The 23,558-nt window shown below is 42.7% G+C and overlaps 1 protein-coding gene across 2 annotated transcripts in view; it reads right to left on the reverse strand.

The window, feature by feature from the left end:
- Positions 1-23,558, reverse strand: part of SLC38A6 (solute carrier family 38 member 6) — a 324,618-nt gene that overhangs the window by 220,757 nt on the left and 80,303 nt on the right. For both annotated transcript variants that reach the window (XM_069207408.1, XM_069207409.1), the window contains 2 exons: positions 23,125-23,177; positions 14,018-14,057 (listed from right to left, as the gene is read on the reverse strand). In XM_069207408.1, the coding sequence (XP_069063509.1) occupies positions 14,018-14,057; positions 23,125-23,177 (93 nt within the window). The remainder of the gene's footprint in view (positions 1-14,017; positions 14,058-23,124; positions 23,178-23,558) is intronic.

The raw sequence follows: 23,558 nt of genomic DNA on the forward strand, positions 1-23,558 counted from the left end.
GCCGAAGGCAGAAGATAGAAGACAGAAGAGCAGAAGACCGGAAGAACAGAAGAACAGAAGAAGAACAGAAGAACGGAAGAACAGAAGAACAGAAGAACAGAAGAACAGAAGAAGAACAGAAGAACGGAAGAACAGAAGAACGGAAGAACAGAAGACCGGAAGAAAGGAAGACCGGAAGAAAGGAAGACCGGAAGAAAGGAAGACCGGAAGAACACAGAAGAACACAGAAGAACACAGAAGAACACAGAAGAACACAGAAGAACACAGAAGAAGATACAGAAAACGAAGAACAGAAGGCAGAAGACCACAGAAGAAGATGAGGAAGAAGAGAAGAAGAGAGAAGACGGGGAAAAGAAGAGTACAGCAGAAGATTACAGACGAGGAGCGAGGAGGAAGAACAGAGAAGAAGAAAAGAAGAAAAGAAGCAGGAGAGAGGGTGAGTAGCGCGGGGCAGAGCGAGGGGCTGGGAGGTGGGGGGTACTTACTGTGAGGTGGGTCTCAGGAACTCAGGAACCTGGAGGAGCTGCAGCGGCAGGGGGAGCGACCTACCCTTGGGAGTTAGTAGTACCTTTCCCCAAAATACCGCCATCCACCCACCAGGGTCGTAATGACCCCCTAAATGTTATAAATCAATCCAATTGCATTTCTTCTGAGCCTTATATCACAGATATCGGTTTTAAAATGAAGCATCTCATAGTTATAAAACATATACAATCAAATAAGAAATGTACATTATAATTTGTCGCTTCTTAAACAGCATGAAGATTCAACGTCTCTATCCAATAAACCACATACTGAATTAGTAATGAGATCTTCCTAAATCGTGAGCCATTCATAGACAATTCCACCACTGCCCAGTTATCCCGATGAAGTTCTTCTAGTAAAGCCAGAGACAATTAGGGTACCCATTTTCCTTAATTTTACCCACAAATATTATGCTTGAGTACATCAAACGAACAGCGAAAATCAGCAAAGCAACAGAAAAGGTTATCCGAGGTTTCTGTAGCCTTCCGACCCCTTGCCCAAAGAAAAAAACAGTTATTGATTGTGGAGTGTCCCTTTTTAAACCCTCCCTGCTTGATTAGGACAAGATCATTTTTCTCTAAACAGACCTTCATGTGTAGCAGGAAAGCTTTGGAGTAAAGATTGGCACCTACATCTATCAAATAGTTAGAAGATAATGTTTCCAATCAAATTGATCGCTTTTCTTAAGGCTAGGCTTTATTATAACACCTTTCCCACTATCAGAAAACATGCTTATCCTTTTCATGAGATTTACCTGCAGATAGCTTAACACACCCTCATCAGGCCTTACCGAAACACCTCTACATGGGTTATCAGCTGACTTATAAAATAATGCTAAGGTAAGTTTCCCAGGATTCCTCTGCAACTGTGCAGTGTATCACACCATTCCCTAGCTTGCACCCAGCATGCACAAGCTTCCAGAAATGTTCACATTTTTGCAGACAGCATTCGTATAATTGCTTCCCAATTTGCTCTATAACAGCTTTTCTTTGCCTTTATTAGTTCTACACATTATATATGTTTTCAATTACGCTTTCATTACTTGTTACTGTCACTTTAATGGAGTTGTAACCCTCCCAAATAAAATATATCATAAATAAAGTAGGACGAAATTAAGGATTCAGAATTGTGGCGATATACCTGGAACTTGTAAAACGGCAGACGGGATGTCCATCACGTTTGTGCCAAGATCATAATCAGGCCCTTAATGTTGTACAACTTAAAAGTGATACTGATAGTCATGAAACGCAAGTGGGAGCATGGACCGGTGAGGGGTTGGCTATGTACAGTGCCCAGCTGCCTTTAAGCTAATGTTGTACAATAGGGCATTAACATATAACCCAATATCGCAAAGTAGCATGATGTGAGTTGTTCCTGCTCAATAGAATAAACAAGTAGGAATATCCTCCTCTCCTTGGCCCCACAGTTTTTACAAGGTTCTCCTGCTCCAAATTCTTCTACTCTGTAACTTTTGAGTCCATTGTCACATATAAGAGGGATTGTAGGGGGGTGACAAGGCTTCCTACCCTCATGCCTAGGTTTGCACAGTGAGAAGCCCTAGAAGACAAGCCTATCAACATCAAGACCGGTCAACTGGGCAGTGATTGTTACATGCCTGACCAATGCCACACATTAACCCCGAATGTTAAAGGACAACTGCTGAGTAAGTGCCTCTGAAAGAATGGAGCAAAGTAATGCCACGTGCCAGGCTCATCTTTGCCAAGATCGATGACACAGTCAGTTGTGCATTAGTTGTGAAACGTAATTTCTACTTGCCATGCTATAGTAAAGGTGTAAAGGACAGCCCAGTGAAGGAGCATTTTTTTCTAGACCAACCAGAGCAGCATTTTAAAGCAGATATCAAGAATAAAGAGAGAAAGGAGTAGAAGCATACAAGAATAAGTGCATAGAAGCTCTTTAACACAATGGAAAGTGGTTTGAACAGACAGCACACCTTTACAAGACAATAACTGACTGACATTCTAACTTCGAATTCATTCCCCAAGGCTGCTGCTTTCTTTTTAGCATCCATTTTCTACTAGCTATAAGCAGATTTTGGTGAGGGCATTGGTAAATATATATCACAAACACAGCTAGACAGCTAGAGAGCAGTACTTGTAAATATGGATGAGGAATGATTAGGGATCATGTTCATTACTGGGGCAGGATGCGGAGCCAACGTTATTGATCCAAGTCCAGGAGAGTGTTGAGGTTGCTATCTGTACAGTACAGTACGGTAATATTTTCTTGACTTTTCCTGACTCTGTAAGCTTTTCACAAGCACAAGTATGTCGTCTAAATGCCCCGGACTCAGCCCAACCAGCTTACCAATGGTAGGTTCGATCTAAGATTGAGTCTGCCCAGTGGCTCTATGAAGGGGGACAGGAAAGGATCAGTCCTCAGCTTGCAGGTCACTGACTGGTAGTCCAGCTGCTCCAGTTTGTCAACTTTTCAGTTGTAAGCTAGTATGTAACAAATTGTCCCTTCTTCACCAGACTTTCAGGGGTGATGCTAAACTGCTTGTGATTCGAGGCTGGAGTCGGTGCTACGCATATAAATAATAAAGGGGAACTCTGATACAAACATAAAGTGGATGAGCATGGATGTGAGTCACACGCCTGAAATAACAAACGTGCAGGGGTGGTGGACTGGGCTACTTACTTAAAACAACAAATGAGGGATTAGAAAGCCTGGGAGGCTGGGCACTTGCCACCAAACAACAAATAGGGTTCAGCCAGCCTAACCGCAGACCATCTTTTCAAAACAACTAGTGGAGGTCAGATGGCTTGCACAAGGATACAAAACAAATAAATCAGAGGGACCAGCCACTTGTTAAGAGGTGGCAGATGCCAAAGGGACAATTCTATTGTGCTGGACAAATATATTGGATAAGAGCCACTTGCGGTATACAACAAATGAGAAACAACTGTGCCATATGGAATAGGCCTCCTTGGCAAGTGGCTGTCTATGCACAGATAGGTGCATGAAGTTTTGGTAGGGTGTAGCCTGCACCTGAAGCCTTATTTGGTGATGTGCATACTAGTACAACTCATGAAACAAGGTTTGAAGCATTAAGTGTGTACCCTGGCACCACAATAGGTATTTGGACCTGGAGAGGGTGTTAGGCTGGCAGGCAGGAGAAAACTATCCCTCCCCAGCCAGAAGAATGAGGTAATGAAAGGGTTGAAGGCATATGCATGACATGACTATATTGTATAAAATAAGAAAAAAGGAAATGTCTTATTGAAAATAAATGGCAATTTACTTAAATGTCATAATCTTTGATTGCAATGTTTTAAGTTTGCATTTTATTAAAAACTTAACATATGTTTTCCATATGCTTGCGAAAAGTAAAACTTATCAACAAATTCCTTAAAAGTCCCACGTTCCACTCAGTTTGTTGCCTTTTCATTTGATCAGTATACACTGTTAACTCATGACTTTCTTGTAAGCTTTGAATCTTGTTTTAGCTTTAGCTATATGTCTCACAGTGCCTGTATATGAAATCAAATGTTCTCAGAGGGTACAAATATCTCAAAATCCCCTTCTTGTAAAGAATTTCCTTCAGTCCACTCCATTTCTATAAGAACCCTCAACCTCTTGCCTGCTTGTCACACACAATTAGGGGCCACTGGAACACTGTTCCACGAGTTACTCCTGAGGGTTTTCAGGAAAACAAAATGCAACAGGGGAGGTGATTCTTCATGCCACGGACTAAAATCAAAGAGATATTATCCTATACCATTGCTGAACAGTATTTGAACGGCAAGTGTAAAACTAAAATAGCTTTCAAATCAGTAAAGAGTTCACCAACTTAATACAACTAATAAACATTAATGGTAAGGAAAGAATCAGAAATGTTGTTCCCAAACAATCACATAACTTTCTTGCTGCAATAGTGCTCACTTGTTCATTTCAAACTGTCAACAACATAACCATTGACTTTGCAGCCATCATTTCAAATATGTAAATTAAAAATCGCTGGGTCGTTTGGCTATATCGCCATGTCGGACACAATGCACCAGTAACTTAATTTTTGTCTGAAGTTCAAACTTGAATTTTATTAGAACTGATCGACACATGAAATACAGAAATCGGACACAAATGTCACATCCGATTACAGATTTGTATAAGCCTTACTGTGCGGTGTGTGTTTCAGAACAGACACTGACTAATAACGGCCAAGCAATGAGGAAGTGTTTCAGTGATCACAAGGGAGCAAACATTCAAGAGTACAATGGAAAGAAAACCGAAGTAGTTAGAGGGAAGCTGCAGTAACTGGAGTGTGGCGTGCAACATTATGCAGTCACAGCAGATCTCACTGCAGCAGTCGCTCTGTCCTTGGCACGGTTCAGGAGGAGGAGACTCCATTGTTTGTACCAGCATGCAAAACACTCTCTTTGGAAGCCACTAACATTCTCTGCACATTCATCCACCTCTAAGGGTGATGAAGACCACATTAGCTATTCTGTTACCTCTAATCCTGTTTCCAACACCTTCTCCTATACTCCTTGTTGGACTCAACCCTCTTTGAGGGGTCACCCCCAACATTTTGCCTTCTTCTCCCCGGTTTTCTTAATTTAATTTTGTTGGCACTAAGACTTGGTGTACTTTACCACTGTTAACTGAGGCCTAAGTGCTTGTGTTGTCTCCTTTAGACATGGTTAAACTGGCCTTCTCTCAGTTGGCACACTTAGCTAACCTATATGTCCCTAGGAAAGTGATACTACATGTACTCAGGGCCTGTAAATTAAATTAACAGATACTAATGGTCCTGTAGCACTTATTTTGCCACCACCAAAGTAGTCCTTTGAAACATGACTCAAGCCTGCAATTGAAGCCTGTAGTGCACGTTTCAACTGCCAATTCGACCTGGCAAAACAACTCTTTTGCCAAACCTAAGCCTTCCCTTTTCATACATATAAGTGGATCTAGGGTAGGCCCTAAACATCCCACAAGGTGGAGTGTATTTACAAAGTAGCATATGTTTTTAAGTTTTACATGCCCTGGCAGTGAAAAAATATCCTAAATGTTTTTTTCACTACTGTAAGGCCTACCTTTCCCATAGGAAAGCAATGGGTTGCCTTATATAGTTAACAAGTACTAACGTTTGACTGGGAAGAGGTAGAAGTATCATGTTTGGTCTCAAATTAATAGCAAAGTAAGTTCCTCTTGAACAGTAAAGTTGAATTTTAAGCCCTCATTTTGAAAATATGTTTTTTTGAATTTTAGAAAGTTGGCATTTTCTTGTCCTAACCATTTGGTGGCTGCAGCCTGTGTATAGCTTTGCAGCTGGACTCTTCCCCCCTCCCCAGAAAGAGATAAACGGGGGACTAGATGTTGGCAAGATAGGCCATCCTCATAGAATGGGTGGAGCGGAGCTGCTCCCTATCCCACTTACATTTCCAAGGGCTGCCTCCAGTACACTCACAAAAAAAAAAAACTTGAAATTAATCTTTTATCGTCCCAGTCTACTTCGAGCTTTGGTGGGGGAAGGAAGGAACTTTCCAGAAACAGATGTGGGGTAGTCTAGAGATTTCCCCACTTCAAAGGGTGGCACCAGTTATAAATACTGGAACCTCAAACCAATTCTTCAATACATTCTGGACCTGCCGAGAAAACCAGATGGACGGCCTTCGACCCCCAGAGAACTGCCCTACTGCTTGAGGCCTGCCTCGTACCGCAGAGGACTGTCCTGCTGCTACCACATGACTCTCTTGCCGCTTGAGGACTGCCTTGCTGCTTGAACCAAGTACTACCAGTGTGACTCTAAAACATAACAGGCTTAGAGACTTTGAACCCTGCACCTGGTCTCTGCTGCAGTGAGCCCTGACCACCCCCCACACACTCCTCCCCAAAGAGTGCCCCTTGAGTCCTGGACCCTTGGTGGTGGTGCTGAAAGTGCTTCTCCTAACCAACGCTAAAAGTTGGGACTTTAAAAATATTTCATGTCAAGTGTCCTGAGAATGGACAGAACCTACACCTACCTGCTCGTTGATCCAGCCAAGGTGCATCTACAGTTGGCCTGACTCTGCTGTAGCTCCAGCTACATTCTCTACTGCAACAGGAAATCCTGTTCAGCGGGATCTCTCTCTGGTCTCTCAGAACCCTTGTCGGCTATAGCCTGCATCACTGTTCCAGCTGGAGATTTTCGACTTACAAAAAAGTGAAAAAGTCTGAAGGTAGAAATGTTCACCGCAACTCCATCCAGGAGCTCCCAGACAAGGACACCTCCTCCTCGAGGACTGCTGGATGCCTTGTCCCAAGGGACTTTACCTTCTCCGAAACTCTTATTTAAAATTTCTTTTAAGTCTGAAGGTAAGCCAAGACCGAGACACATCCACTTGGTGTAGCTGAACTCCCACCATTGTTGCCGGCCTTACCTTTTGACTCTGTCCCAGTCTTGCACTACCATATACCCGCAGTTGGTGCTTTGATCTTTTAGGTGTTATTTTTCACCTAAAACCTTTTAAAAAATCCTAACTCTGGTTCAACTGGTTGTTTTAAATTAATTGTGGTGTAATTTTATTTGTAATAATTTATACTATTTTTCTACATAGGTTTGGGATTTGTTGTGTTGCATTTTTACCTTTTTATTGTTTGTGTGCTGCATAAATACTTTACACTCACATTCTTTCCCCAAAAAATAAAAATACTTCCAGCAGGTGTTTTATTGTTTTTTTAATCTAAAAAAAGTAATACATTGCAACCTTATATTGAATATTGAGGGACCAATAAGCTCACACCCAAGGATAGATATCTTTTGCTCTTAATTATGGACATTCTGGATAGGGTTTGAGGTGGGGCATTTACACTAAGCTCCAATTTTTCCTCCTGGAGTCCTACTCCATCTCCTGGAAATTTGCCCCACCTGGATCTTATTCTATATACTCCAATCAGAGTTGTGCGAGTCCCAGGTTCTTTGACAAACCTCTACTTTGACTATCCTGTCTGCATGGAGGTTTTTTATGCTGCATGACTTTATTTAGAGAACCTGCATGGAAACATGTTGCCTCCATGTGATATTCGTAAGTGTTAAGCAACACAGTGGGTACAGGAAGAAGTCACCTATACCTTTGGCAGCTTTGACGAAAAAAGAAAGTGTGACTGGTACGTACTGCTACTGATAAGTGCTTGCCACTTTGGAAGGAAGTGTGGTTGAAGGAACCCCTTACCTTTGAGGGATGTCAGAGGAGATAAACTGTTGGAGTGTAATCCAAGTGGAAAGCATGGTTCACAAACAGGAACTTGAAGTAATCGCTTTCAGAGCTCTCGAGGAGCATGGTGAATTAAGGAAATGAGGCAACACGTTCATATTGCTCAATTTAAAATGGCAAACGTAGGAGATATATTGGAAGTGTGTCAAAGCCTCAGCTAGACAGCATTACACTTTAGCTACCAGTCTACAATATGTCTAAGTTAAATAAGCGAAATCTAAAAGAAAATATTTTGATTTTCTTACCTAGAGAAGGTGTACTGCCATGAACAAGAGAGACCTGGGAATGTTGGCCCTTTCTCTTTTTAAGGACTATGCCCCAGAAGATCATGAACTATGGAAATACTCCAAAGGACTGATGTCAATTTTTAATACTAAATTTGATAAGCTGCAGGAGACTGTGACACTTTGTGAACAAAGAGTAAAACCTGCTGAAGTATGAGTGCGAGAAAGACCTGGTGACAGAAAATAAATACAGGAAGACCTGATAGTTTTCAAATATTCTGACGTAACTAGTTCAGCATATCAAGGAGGAACATGGCAGCCGTCTGACCTAGCGCAGTAGCAAGCTCTCAGAACCTAGGCAATACTGCATTTCTAAATATGCCATAATTTCCTCAAAAAAATACTTCTGACCTGAAATGTATGCAGGTGTTGGAGATTGGGCTGGACAGGGCCCAAGAGGCATTTCAGCGGAGGACGGGTAGCCGCGGAGCAGGCCTGTGGACAGAGGCAGCATGGAACTTGAGTCGGGGGAAGACGCTTCTCAGCCCGGTTTCACTTCCAGGGCACGAAAGGCATCGCGGATGGCTTCTCTCCCATTCTGCCAGGGCCCAGAGGTGCAGGAGAAACTAGGGCTGTGTGCCTGGAGAGGTCCTGGCACATGACACCAAATTGTGCCCGAGCGCAACAGCACCCGAGGGGCCCCCTCTAACTGTAAATTTAGCACTGCAGAGTTGTAGACTTATTAAAGGTAAAGGGGCTCCTAGTAATATTTCAACAGAAACAGCAAGCAGGGGTGCCTCCACAGAGCCTCATGTGGCTGGGAAAGCTCACAGGCAAAAAAAAGGGGGGCAGCACGAAGGGGGGGTGGGGGGGAGTTTACACAGGGGGCAAAATAAAAAGCATTGACAGTCCTGGGAGTAAACAGCCTTTTTTGGGTTCTCATATGAATAGTGACAATAAATACATTTCTGAGGCACAGTTAGAGCAGTAAAGCACTTCAATAGAAAACCCTAGAACTGCCCCCATCCCTGCGCTTGTTTTTCAAGGTAGTGCCTAGAGGGGTTGGGGGTATGGAAAGCAAAGCTGTTCACCCTTCAACGATAGAGGAGACGGCCAGTAAGATGCAGGCACGGTTTAACTCAGATGAACTCAGATGAGAGATCTGGGCTATCAGAAGTGAATTGCTTCGATATATCAGCCGCCCCCAGACAAGCATAGGGGCCTCCCTCGATCCCCGTTGATAAGCCAAGCACTGAGCTCCACACCCAAGACCACGACTTCACAGCCTATAAACTCAGGAGCCTAGATGGACGTGTCAAATCTTTTGATTGCTCTGACAGAGGAGATTAGAGGAAACATTTTGATCTCTGATCAGAACCAAGCAAAAACTGAAGAGACATGTGAAATTATGGAGAGCAAGATAAACTTATTGATGGAAAAAATGGGCTATATGGAAGCTGTGGTGAAGGAGCTTGATAGGCAGGTACTCTCAAACATGCAATAGATCCAACAACTGAAGTCAGGGGAGAAGATACTGCAGGATAAGTTGGAAACCCTGGAAAATAATATGAGAATGAACAACATGAGGCTGTTGAATGTCCCAGAGTAAGTGGAAGGGGATGATTTTAAAGCCTATGTGATTTCATTAGAGATTTTATCCCCATACTAGGTCACCTCAACTTGGAGGAGGAAATCCAAAGGGTACACAGAGACCCCTTTAAAAAAAAAAACATCCAGCAAGAAAAAACCCTAGGAAAATATTGGTCAACTTTAGATCTTACTCTATTAAAGAAAAGATTCTTTCGGAAGCTCTTAAAGTCAGTAGATTTTCCAAAGGGGACTGGTCTTTTCACATTAGATCGGATATCTCCAGGGCAACCCAGGACAGGCAATGGGAACTTGGGAAATATATGCAAGAACTTAGGTCCCGAGGGGCAACTGTCCAGATGTGGTTTTCAGCTGCACTTAATTATGTGGAACAATAAAATGTACAATATAAGAGACCCTAATTAAGTGTGTACCTTCCTGAAACAGATGAAGGCAGCGGAGTAAGCCCATGCAAATTAATTGCCTAGTTTATTGAGAGCTCAATTGGGGGAGGGTTCTTTTTCCCTAATGGAAGAAGGGAGTATTCCTCAGGGAGGGGAGGGGGACGAGGGGGTCACTAATAAAGATTGGTTTAATGTGTATACCACAGGGTGCGAGAGCATATGGGAAAAAAAAATGAGTCCTCAAAGTTTAAGTTTGAAGAACGGGCCACATATAGGGCAGGCCCCAACGGAAGGGATTTTTCTTATTGTTATGCCTATAAATAAATTTGCCCACTTGAGCGTCCTATCTGGGATCGTTAATGCCCTAAGGGTAAAAGGACGCAGGTAAAAGATTCGGGAATTCCTGGGGGCAATAGACGAAGAGGTGATTATTTTGCAGGAGATCCATCAATTACTACAGGAGGAATGAGGGGATGTACTGAAATATTTTAGATGGGTGGGACACTGTGCGAGTTCTTATCAATCTGGAGTGGTTAAAGGTATAGCTATTCTGCTCAAAAAAATCTATAAAGGCAACATTGGGTAATTTTAGTACTGATCCTGGGGGGGGATGGATGACAGCGGAAATTAAAGTTGACGCAAATTGATTTACGATTGCAGGCTACTATGGTCCTAATACTGATGATCCGGTACCTTTTCAAAACATATATAAACAATTATTAACCTCAAAGTACCCAGTCGTGTTAGGGGGTGTCAATATTTTGCTGAATCCAGTCTTGGATAAATCCACTGCCAGAAGTACAGTGCAATCACCCAAAACAAGAACAGGCAATTGAAACAGGCAATTGAAGACCTGGGCCTGGTAGACATTTGGTGTTGGAAGGCTAGTGGTGGCTCAAGATTTATCTTTCACAACAAAAAATACAGTACCACTCCAGGACTGACTTTATTTTGGTACATAAAAGTTTATGTGCCAAAGTAAGATATGCCAGTCACGCCCTGGGACATCTATCGGATCACTCGGCGGGGAAATTGCATTTTAATTGTGACATATCAATCACTCATTGCAAGTGGACGGTAAACCAGGTCCTGTTTTCTGCTGAACTGATCCTTGAAGGGTTTAAACGAGATACTAGAGATTTCTTTGCTACAAACTTTGAGTCTGCCACCCTACAGGTAGTTTGGGATACATATCATGCGTACATAAGAGGGAGGTTAATTAGCATAGCTGCTTACAGACACAGAAGAGAAGGAACGGATACAAGAGCTTGAGTCCGCTATACTGGAGCTACAACTTAAAAGGAACACATCTGCAGATGAATCTCAAGGAGGAGGTTGGATAGTCAGATGAAGAGTGGCAGGTCAGAATTAGAGGAATTTCTAAAAGCAAAGAATAGAAAAAGATGGAAAACCAGCAGGTTGGCACATTAGGAGTATGGAGATGGGTGTAGTGAGCTCCTAGCTTAGAAAACAAAAGGAGAACAAACAAGATACAGTATTACATAACTTAAAAACGAAGATACAGTGCGTTGTGTTACTGGGGAAGCAGAGATCGAAGAGGCTTTCGTTTTCTTTTTTTCAGAAATTGTATACTAATGAATCAGAGGCCACGGATGAGCAGATTATGTAACATTTCCCTCCCAGTTTAGAGGAAACATTAAGACAGGAACTGGAGGTAACGATAAGAATGGAGGAACTCCACAAAGCTATAAAGACCTTAAAAGTGAGGAAATCACCTGGCCCAGAAGGCCTGCCTAATGAATTATACAAATTACTTAAGGATGAGTTGGCTCCTATTATGTTAGACTAATCAATAAGGTTTTCTCTGAAGGTCTATTGCTGCCAAAAACGTAGTTTGGTTCTGAAGCCAAATAAAGATGCAACACAATGTGAGTCCTATAGACTTCTCACTACTTAATTCAGACTATCAGACTTATACTCATAATTTATCAAAAAGGCTTGGAGGGGGAATCGGCACACATCAGTGAACAATTTGTATCACTTAGAAAAGAGGGTCTCCCGAGCAAGAGGAATATGTTTTAGTCACTACAGGAGGAAAAAAATCAATTTAAATTAAATTGAGTGTGAGCAGTTCGACACTTGGGGTATCTCCAATCATTATGAGTACCTATAAGCCTCCGTTTGGTAAGAGCTGGTTTGGAATGGGTAATTAAGCTGCTCGGGAGCGGAGGATGTTTTTGCTTGTGCAGCTTATGGACAAATGGAGGGACGTAGAGGAAGACCTAACCACAAAATGAAATGGAGCGATCAAAGTTCTGAGTCAAACTTGTAGGCTGAAACCGATGAAAAACTATGACAGGCAAAATTGTGAGGGAATGGAGAGTATCAGAAGATGAAGGTGAGTGGCCTGAACATTTTTTGGGGTAATATTGTTGGCAAGAGTCTCTCTAATTATCCAAAGAGGTGATTATGGAAGGAACAGACTGATGCTATTAACTGAATATGCCCCAAACGGCTTAAAAATGGAAGGCAACAGGCACTATAGGTAACATGGCTGTGAAGCACTAAGACCTAAGGGAGAACATTGTGGAAAACAGGAGGCAAAAAACAGGAGGCAAAAGATATAATTAGAAATAAAAAGGTACGCCCGAACCCACAGAGAAAAGAAGAGCTTGAACTGCACTGAGACGGCCCTTATCGCCACAAAGGACGACATCAGGTCCCTCCTCGACCACGAAGAGAAGGCAGTTCTGATCCTCTCCGACCTCTGCTGCTTTTGACACCATCTCCCACTACACCCTCACCTTCAGACTCCACCACATCGCGATCCGAACAACACCCTAAAATGGACCCACGCCTTTCGCACAGGACGATCCTAGAGAGTCTGCCACCCACCTTTCACCTCGGAACCAAAGAGCACGGTATGGGGCGTCTCCCAGGGGTCCTCATTCAGCCCCACTCTATTCAACACTTATGTGTCTCTATTGGCTGAGATTTTTTGTTCCCACAGACGCAACATCATATCATACACCAACAACACTCACCTTGTAATCTCCCTCTCCGAAGATCAAGCCACCCCTAGAAACAACTTCAGCAATGCCATGACCCATGTCACCGAATGAGATCCAAGTGCTTGAAACTGAACACAAACAAGATAGAGGTGATCATCTTTGGAAACAACACTTCCCCGTGGGACGACTCCTGGTGGCCCTACATGCTCGGACAACTCTGGACCCCGACTGACCATGTCGGCAACGTAAGTGCCATCATCGACAGCAAACTCACCTTCAAACGACAGATACATGCAGTGGCCTACTCCAGATTTCACAACCTCTGCTTTATACTGAAGATCTCCAGATGGATCCCCATCTAAACCAGAAACACAGTAACCCAAGCCATCGTCGCCAGCAGACTAAACTACAGAAACACCCTTTACATTGGACTCCACACCCAGCTTCTTCACTGCTTCTAAACCATCCGGAATGCAGCGGCGAGACTTGTCCTGCACCTCACCAGATGGACCTGCATCACTACCATCTCCGAGGTCTCCACTGGCTGCCCGTGCACAAAAGGTGCAAATTCAAGGTTCTTACCCTCACATACAAAGCCCTCCTCCTACCTCGCTGCCAAGAGCTGGCGTGATCTTCCCCCACCTGCGTACCATTCACACACTGACTCATCTTCAAAAGGAAGATCAAGACATGGCTGTCTGACAAGAAGCCTCCAGTACGCAGCGACAACCCACAGCACCTGGATACTCCCCTGTGGTGAGAAGCTGAGCTTTACAAATCTAATGATTGATTGATTGATTGCAGTGACAGGAATTCACATGGATGTTAGCACAAGCCCTTTCCCACACCATTTGCCACTGCAAGTACTTTTTCTAATGTGTGAATGTTTGTAGTGCCTATTAGAAAAATCGATGTATTACTCCAACAGGAGCTATGCAGTACAGTCATCTTACTTCTTTCTCACAAGTGCTTCAGACAGAAACACGTTTCAAGCCAGGTATGTGAAACAAACCTAATTCATGCATACGAAGCACAATAAGACATTATCTGTTCCATTTTGAAATACATGCCTTAAGTAGGTTTCTTACCTCCAATGTTCTGGATTAAGATCGTACTTGCAACAAGAACCTGTTCCAAAAAGGAAAAAAGATAGTTTCAAATGCATCTTTAACATACACTGTCATTTTCAACTGAGCCCTTAATTTAGGAATCAACGATGATAATATAGCAATACCAAGTGCTGCATCAACTTACTTTCTTTGGTGCTTTCAGATGCAAGCCTGCTTATTCAAAGACCCTTTAAAAAGAGCAGTATGCACCTAGTGGGGAAGTGTGGAACAGTAAACCTAATTAGTAATTATGCCTGCGTGTGCGTCATTACAGGATGAATACTTTTTAAGAACGAATCTGAGTCCCATTACCCCAGGAAAAAAAAAACTCTTACAAGTTGTTTCTGTGGCAGGTGGATCTGCTTGCCACTGCTGGGCATTCCTAAGTTTTCATGTGACATGCACACTCTTGTCAGTTTGAAAGGACTTTAACACAACTTAGCCGATGGGGAATACGATCTGTTTCCAGTTATCAGAAAGCTAGGCAACTACTGAATATGAATATACATTGTATCAGAGCTGATACAGAGAAGGTTAAGAATTCACCAAATGCTCATGTAAAAATAATTTACTTCAGCCTGAGGTTTGATTGATCGAGTAAATGAAAAGCACTAACACTTAGAAATCTTTTGAATATACAGGGAGTGCAGAATTATTAGGCAAGTTGTATTTTTGAGGATTAATTTTATTATTGAACAACAACCATGTTCTCAATGAACCCAAAAAACTCATTAATATCAAAGCTGAATATTTTTGGAAGTAGTTTTTAGTTTGTTTTTAGTTTTAGCTATGTTAGGGGGATATCTGTGTGTGCAGGTGACTATTACTGTGCATAATTATTAGGCAACTTAACAAAAAACAAATATATACCCATTTCAATTATTTATTATTACCAGTGAAACCAATATAACATCTCAACATTCACAAATATACATTTCTGACATTCAAAAACAAAACAAAAACAAATCAGTGACCAATATAGCCACCTTTCTTTGCAAGGACACTCAAAAGCCTGCCATCCATGGATTCTGTCAGTGTTTTGATCTGTTCACCATCAACATTGCGTGCAGCAGCAACCACAGCCTCCCAGACACTGTTCAGAGAGGTGTACTGTTTTCCCTCCTTGTAAATCTCACATTTGATGATGGACCACAGGTTCTCAATGGGGTTCAGATCAGTTGAACAAGGAGGCCATGTCATTAGATTTCCTTCTTTTATACCCTTTCTTGCCAGCCACGCTGTGGAGTACTTGGACGCGTGTGATGGAGCATTGTTCTGCATGAAAATCATGTTTTTCTTGAAGGATGCAGACTTCTTCCTGTACCACTGCTTGAAGAAGGTGTCTTCCAGGAACTGGCAGTAGGACTGGGAGTTGAGCTTGACTCCATCCTCAACCCGAAAAGGCCCCACAAGCTCATCTTTGATGATACCAGCCCAAACCAGTACTCCACCTCCACCTTGCTGGCGTCTGAGTCGGACTGGAGCTCTCTGCCCTTTACCAATCCAGCCACGGGCCCATCCATCTGGCCCATCAAGACTCACTCTCATTTCATCAGTCCATAAAACCTTAGAAAAATCAGTCTTGAGATATTTCTTGGCCCAGTCTTGACGTTTCAGCTTGTGTGTCTTGTTCAGTGGTGGTCGTCTTTCAGCCTTTCTTACCTTGGCCATGTCTCTGAGTATTGCACACCTTGTGCTTTTAGGCACTCCAGTGATGTTGCAGCTCTGAAATATGGCCAAACTGGTGGCAAGTGGCATCGTGGCAGCTGCACGCTTGACTTTTCTCAGTTCATGGGCAGTTATTTTGCGCCTTGGTTTTTCCACACGCTTCTTGCGACCCTGTTGACTATTTTGAATGAAACGCTTGATTGTTCGATGATCACGCTTCAGAAGCTTTGCAATTTTAAGAGTGCTGCATCCCTCTGCAAGATATCTCACTATTTTTGACTTTTCTGAGCCTGTCAAGTCCTTCTTTTGACCCATTTTGCCAAAGGAAAGGAAGTTGCCTAATAATTATGCACACCTGATATAGGGTGTTGATGTCATTAGACCACACCCCTTCTCATTACAGAGATGCACATCACCTAATATGCTTAATTGGTAGTAGGCTTTCGAGCCTATACAGCTTGGAGTAAGACAACATGCATAAAGAGGATGATGTGGTCAAAATACTCATTTGCCTAATAATTCTGCACTCCCTGTATAAAAATGGTTTTGGTGTTCAAATGGTACATTGTAATTGGCTTATTGGGAGTAAACCAAGGCGCAAACTAATGGCGCTCTGTGCAGGGTTTCAATAGAGACTGGCACCTATGGAGAGGTAATAAAACGCAGGGGAGGATGGATACTGGATGAATTAGGATGTGAGTAAGGTTTTCAGTAACACTATAATAATCAGGGTGAAAGAGGGCCTACAAGGCCAAGACAGCGGTGCCTGGGAGGGAAGAGATTCTCTTCAGGGGCTGTTCAATTATAGGGTGGTTACAGTGTGGCATGGTGTTGCTTGAAGAGATGGGCCTTCTGTTCCTTTCAGGCAGAGGGATGGAACTAGTTAGATTTCAACAACAGAAGGCTTCTAGACCCTCCGTGAATAATAACATTTGTGAAATCCTGTCTTTTCCTGGTCTAAGCCTAAAGTCTGGAAATGCTGCTACTGTGGTGTTGCATAAAGGGGGGGGGGGGGCTTTAACTTGTATGCAAAGTAAAGAGGTGTGCTATAGTTGAGTTTCAAAGTGATGCAGATGATTTGGAATATGATGCAGTTGTACAGAGGAAGCCAATGGTGTTCCCCAAGGGAAGGATTTGATAGACCCTACTTTTAAAGAATTTCTTCATGGGGAGGCTTCCTAAGGCCCACCTGAAAAGCCTGGGTTATGGGGAACACAACCAACAAGGCACTGGCACTTGGGAGATTAAACAGAATCAGTGCGCGGCCAGCAGTTCTGATGACCAGTTCTGTGAGAAATTACCTAACTTTACAGAGCAGAAATACTGGTGGAGCATGAGGCCAAGAGCAAACGGCCTGAGCTTCCTCCACCCAGCCCCACACCCTCCAGATAAATGGTTAGTTGAGTATACAGGTACAAGTGAAACTTAAATCAGCAGACAGATGAGAAGCCCCATCAGTCTCCGAATAGGTGGACACCAGACCCAGAAGCCCTGCCAGTTACTTTTTACAAAGTCTTCCACCTCTATTCAAAAGACTACCTTCTCTGGCTCTACAACTCCCTTATCCACATCACTGGTCTCACGCCAACCATGTCAGCGGCGGAAATTACGCTACTCCCCAAGCCCGGCAACGATCCCACTCTCTGCTCCTCTTATCGTCCAATAGCAATATTGAACGCTGATGCAAAGATTTACATTAAGATGCTGGCCAACAAATTAGAGTCCATTCTGCCGGGTTTGGTCGACCCAGACCAAGTGGATTTCATTAAGCACTGGCAAGGGCCAGATAACACCAGACCCCTTGTACACATAGTGGAAAAGGTTCACATGCATAATATCCCTGCTCTGCTTTTGTCCTTAGATGCAGATAAGGCATTCAATAGATTTTGCTGGGCTTTTTTTTTTCTTGCTGTCCTCCTCAAGCTAGGTCTTGGCCCAAATATGATTAGCAAGATCATGGCCTCATATACCACCCACTGCAACCATCCAGGTGAACGGCCATCTCACTAAACCCCTCATGCTCCAGTGGAGAACAAATCAGGGTTGTCTCTTATCCCCCTTACTTTTCACTTTGGTAAAGGAGTCATAGTTGATCTGCCTCCGGAAGGCCCAGAACATAGTGGGTATTCTGTTTGGGGGGGACAAGAACAAAGCTGAGCTTTTTGCCAACAACCTTCTGCTGACCCTAAAAGAACCGGAGTCCTCCCTCCCTGAGGTGGGCCAGAGCCTGATGGATTTCGAGGTAATTTTGGCTTATAAGATTAACATTCACATATTACAAGCTCTCAACCTTACCATCCCACAACAACAGCGCCTGTACTTGCAGAGGTTGGTCCCTTCCAATTGGCGACTCAATCTATTCAATATCTAGGCCTTACCATCACCAACTCCTTGCAGACTTGGAGCCGACTCAACAAGCCACGATACCGCAGGGGCCATCCGGAGGACCTAAACCAGTGGAAGCCACTGCATATCTCTGGCTAGGGTGAATTAATGTTGTTAAAATGAATATCCTGTGTAGGCTGCTTTAGCTCTTTCAGCTACTTCCTACCACCAATTCCAGCAGAAGACATCAGGTATATGCAAAGAGATCTTTGATACTTCATCTGGAAGGGGAAACCGATCCACATTTCTAATGCCCTGCTCATGCTCATGCTCGCCAAGAATTGCTGTGGTCTTGCCTGCCCCAACCTCCAGAACTACTACTGGTACCAAGACGGTCATATGACGGACGCAGCGAAGCAGCTCATAGCTTTGGCCTGGAAAACCACAGCCTCCCCATGGCATCCTGGTTCACATAGCTGTTGCACACCCTAGGCACGGAACACCAGTTCCATGAACTTTCCCTCTCGGAAAAGAAATTCACTCGCCTTTGGCAGCCTCTGACTGATTGCATGTCCAGAATGGAATACCACTGCTTCCCCTCACCCAGACTTCGCGTCCTCCACTTGTTTGACTAAACTCTCTACATAGCCCCCTTGTGATGGCCAAGCCCCTGGCACTCTACACAGTGGGGATGACCCCCAACATCTGGCACCTCCTCCCCTGCCACGCTTCCCCACCCTACACTTCAACTCCCCCTCCTCTTCCCTTCCCTTCCCTTCCATCTTGGCTTATGACAGTGTTATTTCTCTATCTGCCCAGCTGGAGAGTTAAGGCATAGGTTTTAACTTTGTAATTTTCCCGTTCTACCCCGCTGGATCCGTTGGACTGTTTGTTCTATCATCTTAGGGTGATATCGAATAAAGCTTCACCAACAACCCTACTCTTCATTGATAACTCTGGCGCTTTTTATGGAAGACTTGGCAGGTGGAGCACTGCAAGCTTTTATTCCCTTAAATGCGAGACAGGTGACGCGGAATCAAAGTTCCTTTGACTCCCACTTCCCAAGCACCCCATGGTGTCCTTCTACACTCTCTATAGATGCCGTTCTCTGTTGTCACTTTGTTACTGCTCCACTCATTAACTTGTTGAACTTCGTGCACACGCTGTGGCTGTGAACTATTGTAAGTGTGAACAAATACATATTCTTAATTGTTTTTCTGCAGCTTGGATCATGCAATTTTACTGCTGGTATTTGTATGGTTTGTTGAAAACTCAATAGATTGAGCAAAATAAATAGGTGAACCTGGGTGATTCAGGGGCCTTGGTTGTTACATTGCAATACCTGTTGACAAAAAGCAGGATCAAAATATTTATTTTTTAGTATAAGACAAACAAAGTTCTAGGTTAAATCATCAGTGGTGGGTCAGGTAAGAGCCCCTTCCAGCCCCACCATACGAGTATCCGCAGTAGTAAAATATACACCAGAAGGCAGCATCAATTCTTACCAACCATGAGACCTCATGTTCAGAGAAATGGGTTCAAATGCTACTGGAACAAAGTTTGTTGATTAATGGTTGTTCTTGAAAAGTATTTTGTATGTAAGGTTTAGCCCTGCTTAGATGTTAAGATTTGAAGGCTAGAGATACTATAAAAGTGTCAACTGTCATGTTAATATCTTCTGAAACATATGTCCACCACCGACATTTACAAGGGGCAAAACATCATTAATGATTAATCATAAAAATATATATCTAGATATTTATACCAACAGATGTAGTTCCAACACGCAGAAACAAGTCCAGTCTTGGTGAGGACACTGCATGGTATTAGAAAACCCTACCATAGATTAATAAAAATTGAACTTCACTGTAAGAATTGTTAGAGCAAAGGTTAATAAACTGTTTTTTCCAGCAAAGGAGTTCTTATGGAGGTTTTTCCTCAATCCACAATTCTATGGGCAATCATTTCACAGCATACACTTCACAGGTGAAAGAAAGTGGCCTCCTCCGAAAAGTCCTAAATATTTCAGGGCAAGACTACAAAAAATAGCATCTCACAGTTTTGCTACCGTTTTGAAAAAGCTCTATCCCTCTCCCTAAGATGCAGCATAATAACTATTTCCTGAAACTAGTGGCAGTCAAGAACCCCAATTTGTACAGACATATATCATTTTTTTGTAGAGACCTTTATAATTTTTTTCAGGAAGCTGGATAGTAGGTGTTTTTAGCATTTTAAAAACTCACTGAACTGTTTCCTCATTAATACAGAAAATCTACCCACTTGAGAGCTGGAATTACAATCAACATGGCATACCTTGGAGAGGGGACGAAATCGGGGCAAGGGCCCAATTGGCTTGAGTACATGAGGAATATCACGACCTTAACAGGAGTCTATGCTTACACACATATCAAACGCACCTAGATATTCTAGCCTGATACGGTTTTCTACGGTCCAGCCCACAACATTAGCAGTGTGCTCGTCTGCTTTACATTGTAATTCGAGAAATACTCTAATCAGAAAAGGAGGGGAGTAACAGATGCAAGAACTCTGACGAGAGCACATCTGCACTGCTACAGAAAAACATCCAAACTACTGACATCAGCTGCATCATGGAACATGAAGGTGCTCAACTTTCTTGTTGCCTGATTGTTCCCTCTAAAAACACATGGATTGTATAATACCCTCGATTAAAATTAAAAACAAAATTTCACTTTTTACCTGCTTGAAAATACTCCCATGAGGAATGAGATTACTTTTTTAATCCAAACTTGAAAAACATGGGAGTAAAGAATGAGTACCCCAAACCGTTATCTGAAGTTCTTAGTCCTTGCTGCCAACCACTTGGCCACTCAGTATCACTAGTGGTGCCTGGAGGACAGCCAAGTAACAGACTGAATGTTGCTCGGCAGTATCTATGTGGCAAAGCTGGAGACAGACTCTTAATGAGCTGTTTCCCATAAAACATAGCTACAAACCAACACTTTACATTCATATTTCCCACATTTACTATATTTTCCATCTATTTTGTGTGCTTGTCAAAAGATGTGTACGTAAGACAACCAGCCTGTGCCCCCATCGGTGAGCATATTTCAAGCGGTATTAACTTAAAAGACTTCAAGTTTGTTTTTTCATTTAGGTTACTCTATTACCTTATACCCTAGTACAGAGGTCTTCAGTCTGTGGGGCGTGACCCCCAGGAGGGCCGTGGTGTCCTGGGAAGGGGGGGGGGGGCTGCATTCCTCGAGCCTCACTTCGTTTTGGAAAAAGACAACCAACCTTTTGATCGTTAAAATGCTTCAGCTGAACTTTCATTCAGTGGGGCTCCTGTGCTGTGAAACAAAGCCTCACAGACAGCTAAAGAAGCCTTCGTGCCAGGGTGCCTGGCTCCTGAATGAAATGCCAATGTGCGCAATGAGTTAATCTGCAAATGTAAAGGGTAAAATATACAAATATAAAGGATGCTCGGGAGCTGGTTCTGGCTTTAAAAGCTTTGTGATGACAAAGATTTGTTCTTTTTGAGTGGTAGTGCAGAGTTAACAACTGGTCTGTGAAGTGCACGCTTTTAACTGTAGTTGTATTTACATTGCTCTTGCTACTCCTGGGGAGGTGCTGAAGGGACAGCTATTAAACAATATATTACATGTGGTCTAGTATTACTTAAAACTACATTTGGGAAGCACCATTTTATCATAAAACTATTTGTACAGGTTGTAGCAGTCTATCTTATAATATGTGTAATGAAAGTACAAAATACTGGCTTTCATATTCACAGTGCTTTCTGTTACAGGCTGTGACCCCGTAGCACTAAAAATACACAAGTCACTATTTTCCACTGCACTAAGATTTAATTTTGTGGCTCTCTGATTACACAAAGACCTCTGCAGTGCATTAACAGAGGTTTCATAATGTAATACAGTGCATTTCCCACTGAGTAGCAACTTTCTTTTATTTATTTTTCATTTAAGCTGGCTGCTATTTCATATGTAACTAATTAATAGTGAAATACCTGAAAAAAAAAGTCCAGAATATTTTGGGGCTTATTTATGAAAGGCTTTAGCTGCCAAAGCATCCCTTTCTGACACTCCAGCAGTACAAGCCTCTCCATCATGTGTATGAGGTGACACAAAGCCACCATGTGTGGCTTTGCATGGCTTCATAGAAATAGAGTAAGGCAAAGTAGCGCAAGCCGTTGCGTAGCCTTTCTCTGCATCAAGGAGGCGTTCCATTTGGCATTGCGGTGGTTGTGCCCACGCAACACCCATGGATTTTGATGCTGCCCCAGATTTACAAAATCACGCAAACTGGGGCAGTAGCAAAACCTTATGCCTCCCCAGAGCGGACGTAATGAGGAGAAATTTGTTCATTTCTCCTCGATTTTTTCTCTTTCCATGTTTGTTGCATTCTGCAGCACACATAGCCAGAGGAAAATGCCTCTTCACACACAAAAACAATCTTGCCTACATTGGCGCTGGGCGGCAATTTGTGCCTCAGTGCAGAGGGAAAGGCAGGAATGCACTGTATTTCAGATTCAGTGCATTCCTGCCCTTTTATATTGATGTAGGTCAGTGTAGCAAGAAGACTTACAGTGCTGCCCAACACCTATTCCTCATAAATGAGGACCTTAGTTTTTAGCCACACCTTTGACCACGCCACCACACTCACTGACCTTTGGTTTGCTAAACACTAAAGAATATTTACTCACCTAATAATTATTTGCAGTGGAAACTGGGGACGTTTATAGTTGACGATGATGAGGAGAACCAGGTTCTAGAATTTTTTGGTCAAGAAGGGGTCCTTGCGCCTAGAAAGTTTTGAGGGGGGGGTGTCTCAGCATCAAAAAGTTTGAAGACCTCTGCCCTTGTAGATTGCAATGCTTAGGTGCTATTGCGAGTAAATGATATTAGCATTTTTTAAATGTGAAACACATTATAAAAGACAGTCAGAAAGCTGGGTCATTCAAAGTGTGCTTTAGAGGCCTACAGCTCATCAGCATAAGGGATATTAAACACTGCAAGAGTAAAATGTATATAAACAGGATTAAGGAGTAATAAAAGTAGGAAATTAAAATTAAACGATCACATGCAGCAATGTACCTTTCCTGGAGATCCAAATGCAAAGAGACCAATATCTTCATAAGACGTGACAGCTGTTCAAAGGAAAAAAGAACACCTTTAATATCTTTACTAAGAACTATAGGGACTTTTAAGATTGAACCATTATTTAGGCCAGGCATTTTGTGGCATTTAGTTTTATACTCTCATGTTCACAATGTTTTATTTTCTTAAGTTCTCTATAAACATTACAATATACACGTTACTGGTCTACGAGTAAAGGGAGAAATGAAATTTCGCCAACGTACGTTTTTGAACTGTAAGAAACAATGAATGGCGATTAATATGTAAAACTGCCAGATATCATGGGTGTTACATAGAATTTAAGGCCGGTAAAAGAAAGGAATGGGTTCACTGTATGAGGTTTCAGCAGCCCTAAAACATTGCTGTTCACTGGAGAATAAGGATAACAACAG

This window comes from Pleurodeles waltl, chromosome 9 (genome assembly GCF_031143425.1).
Source record: "Pleurodeles waltl isolate 20211129_DDA chromosome 9, aPleWal1.hap1.20221129, whole genome shotgun sequence".
Lineage (NCBI taxonomy): Eukaryota > Metazoa > Chordata > Amphibia > Caudata > Salamandridae > Pleurodeles > Pleurodeles waltl.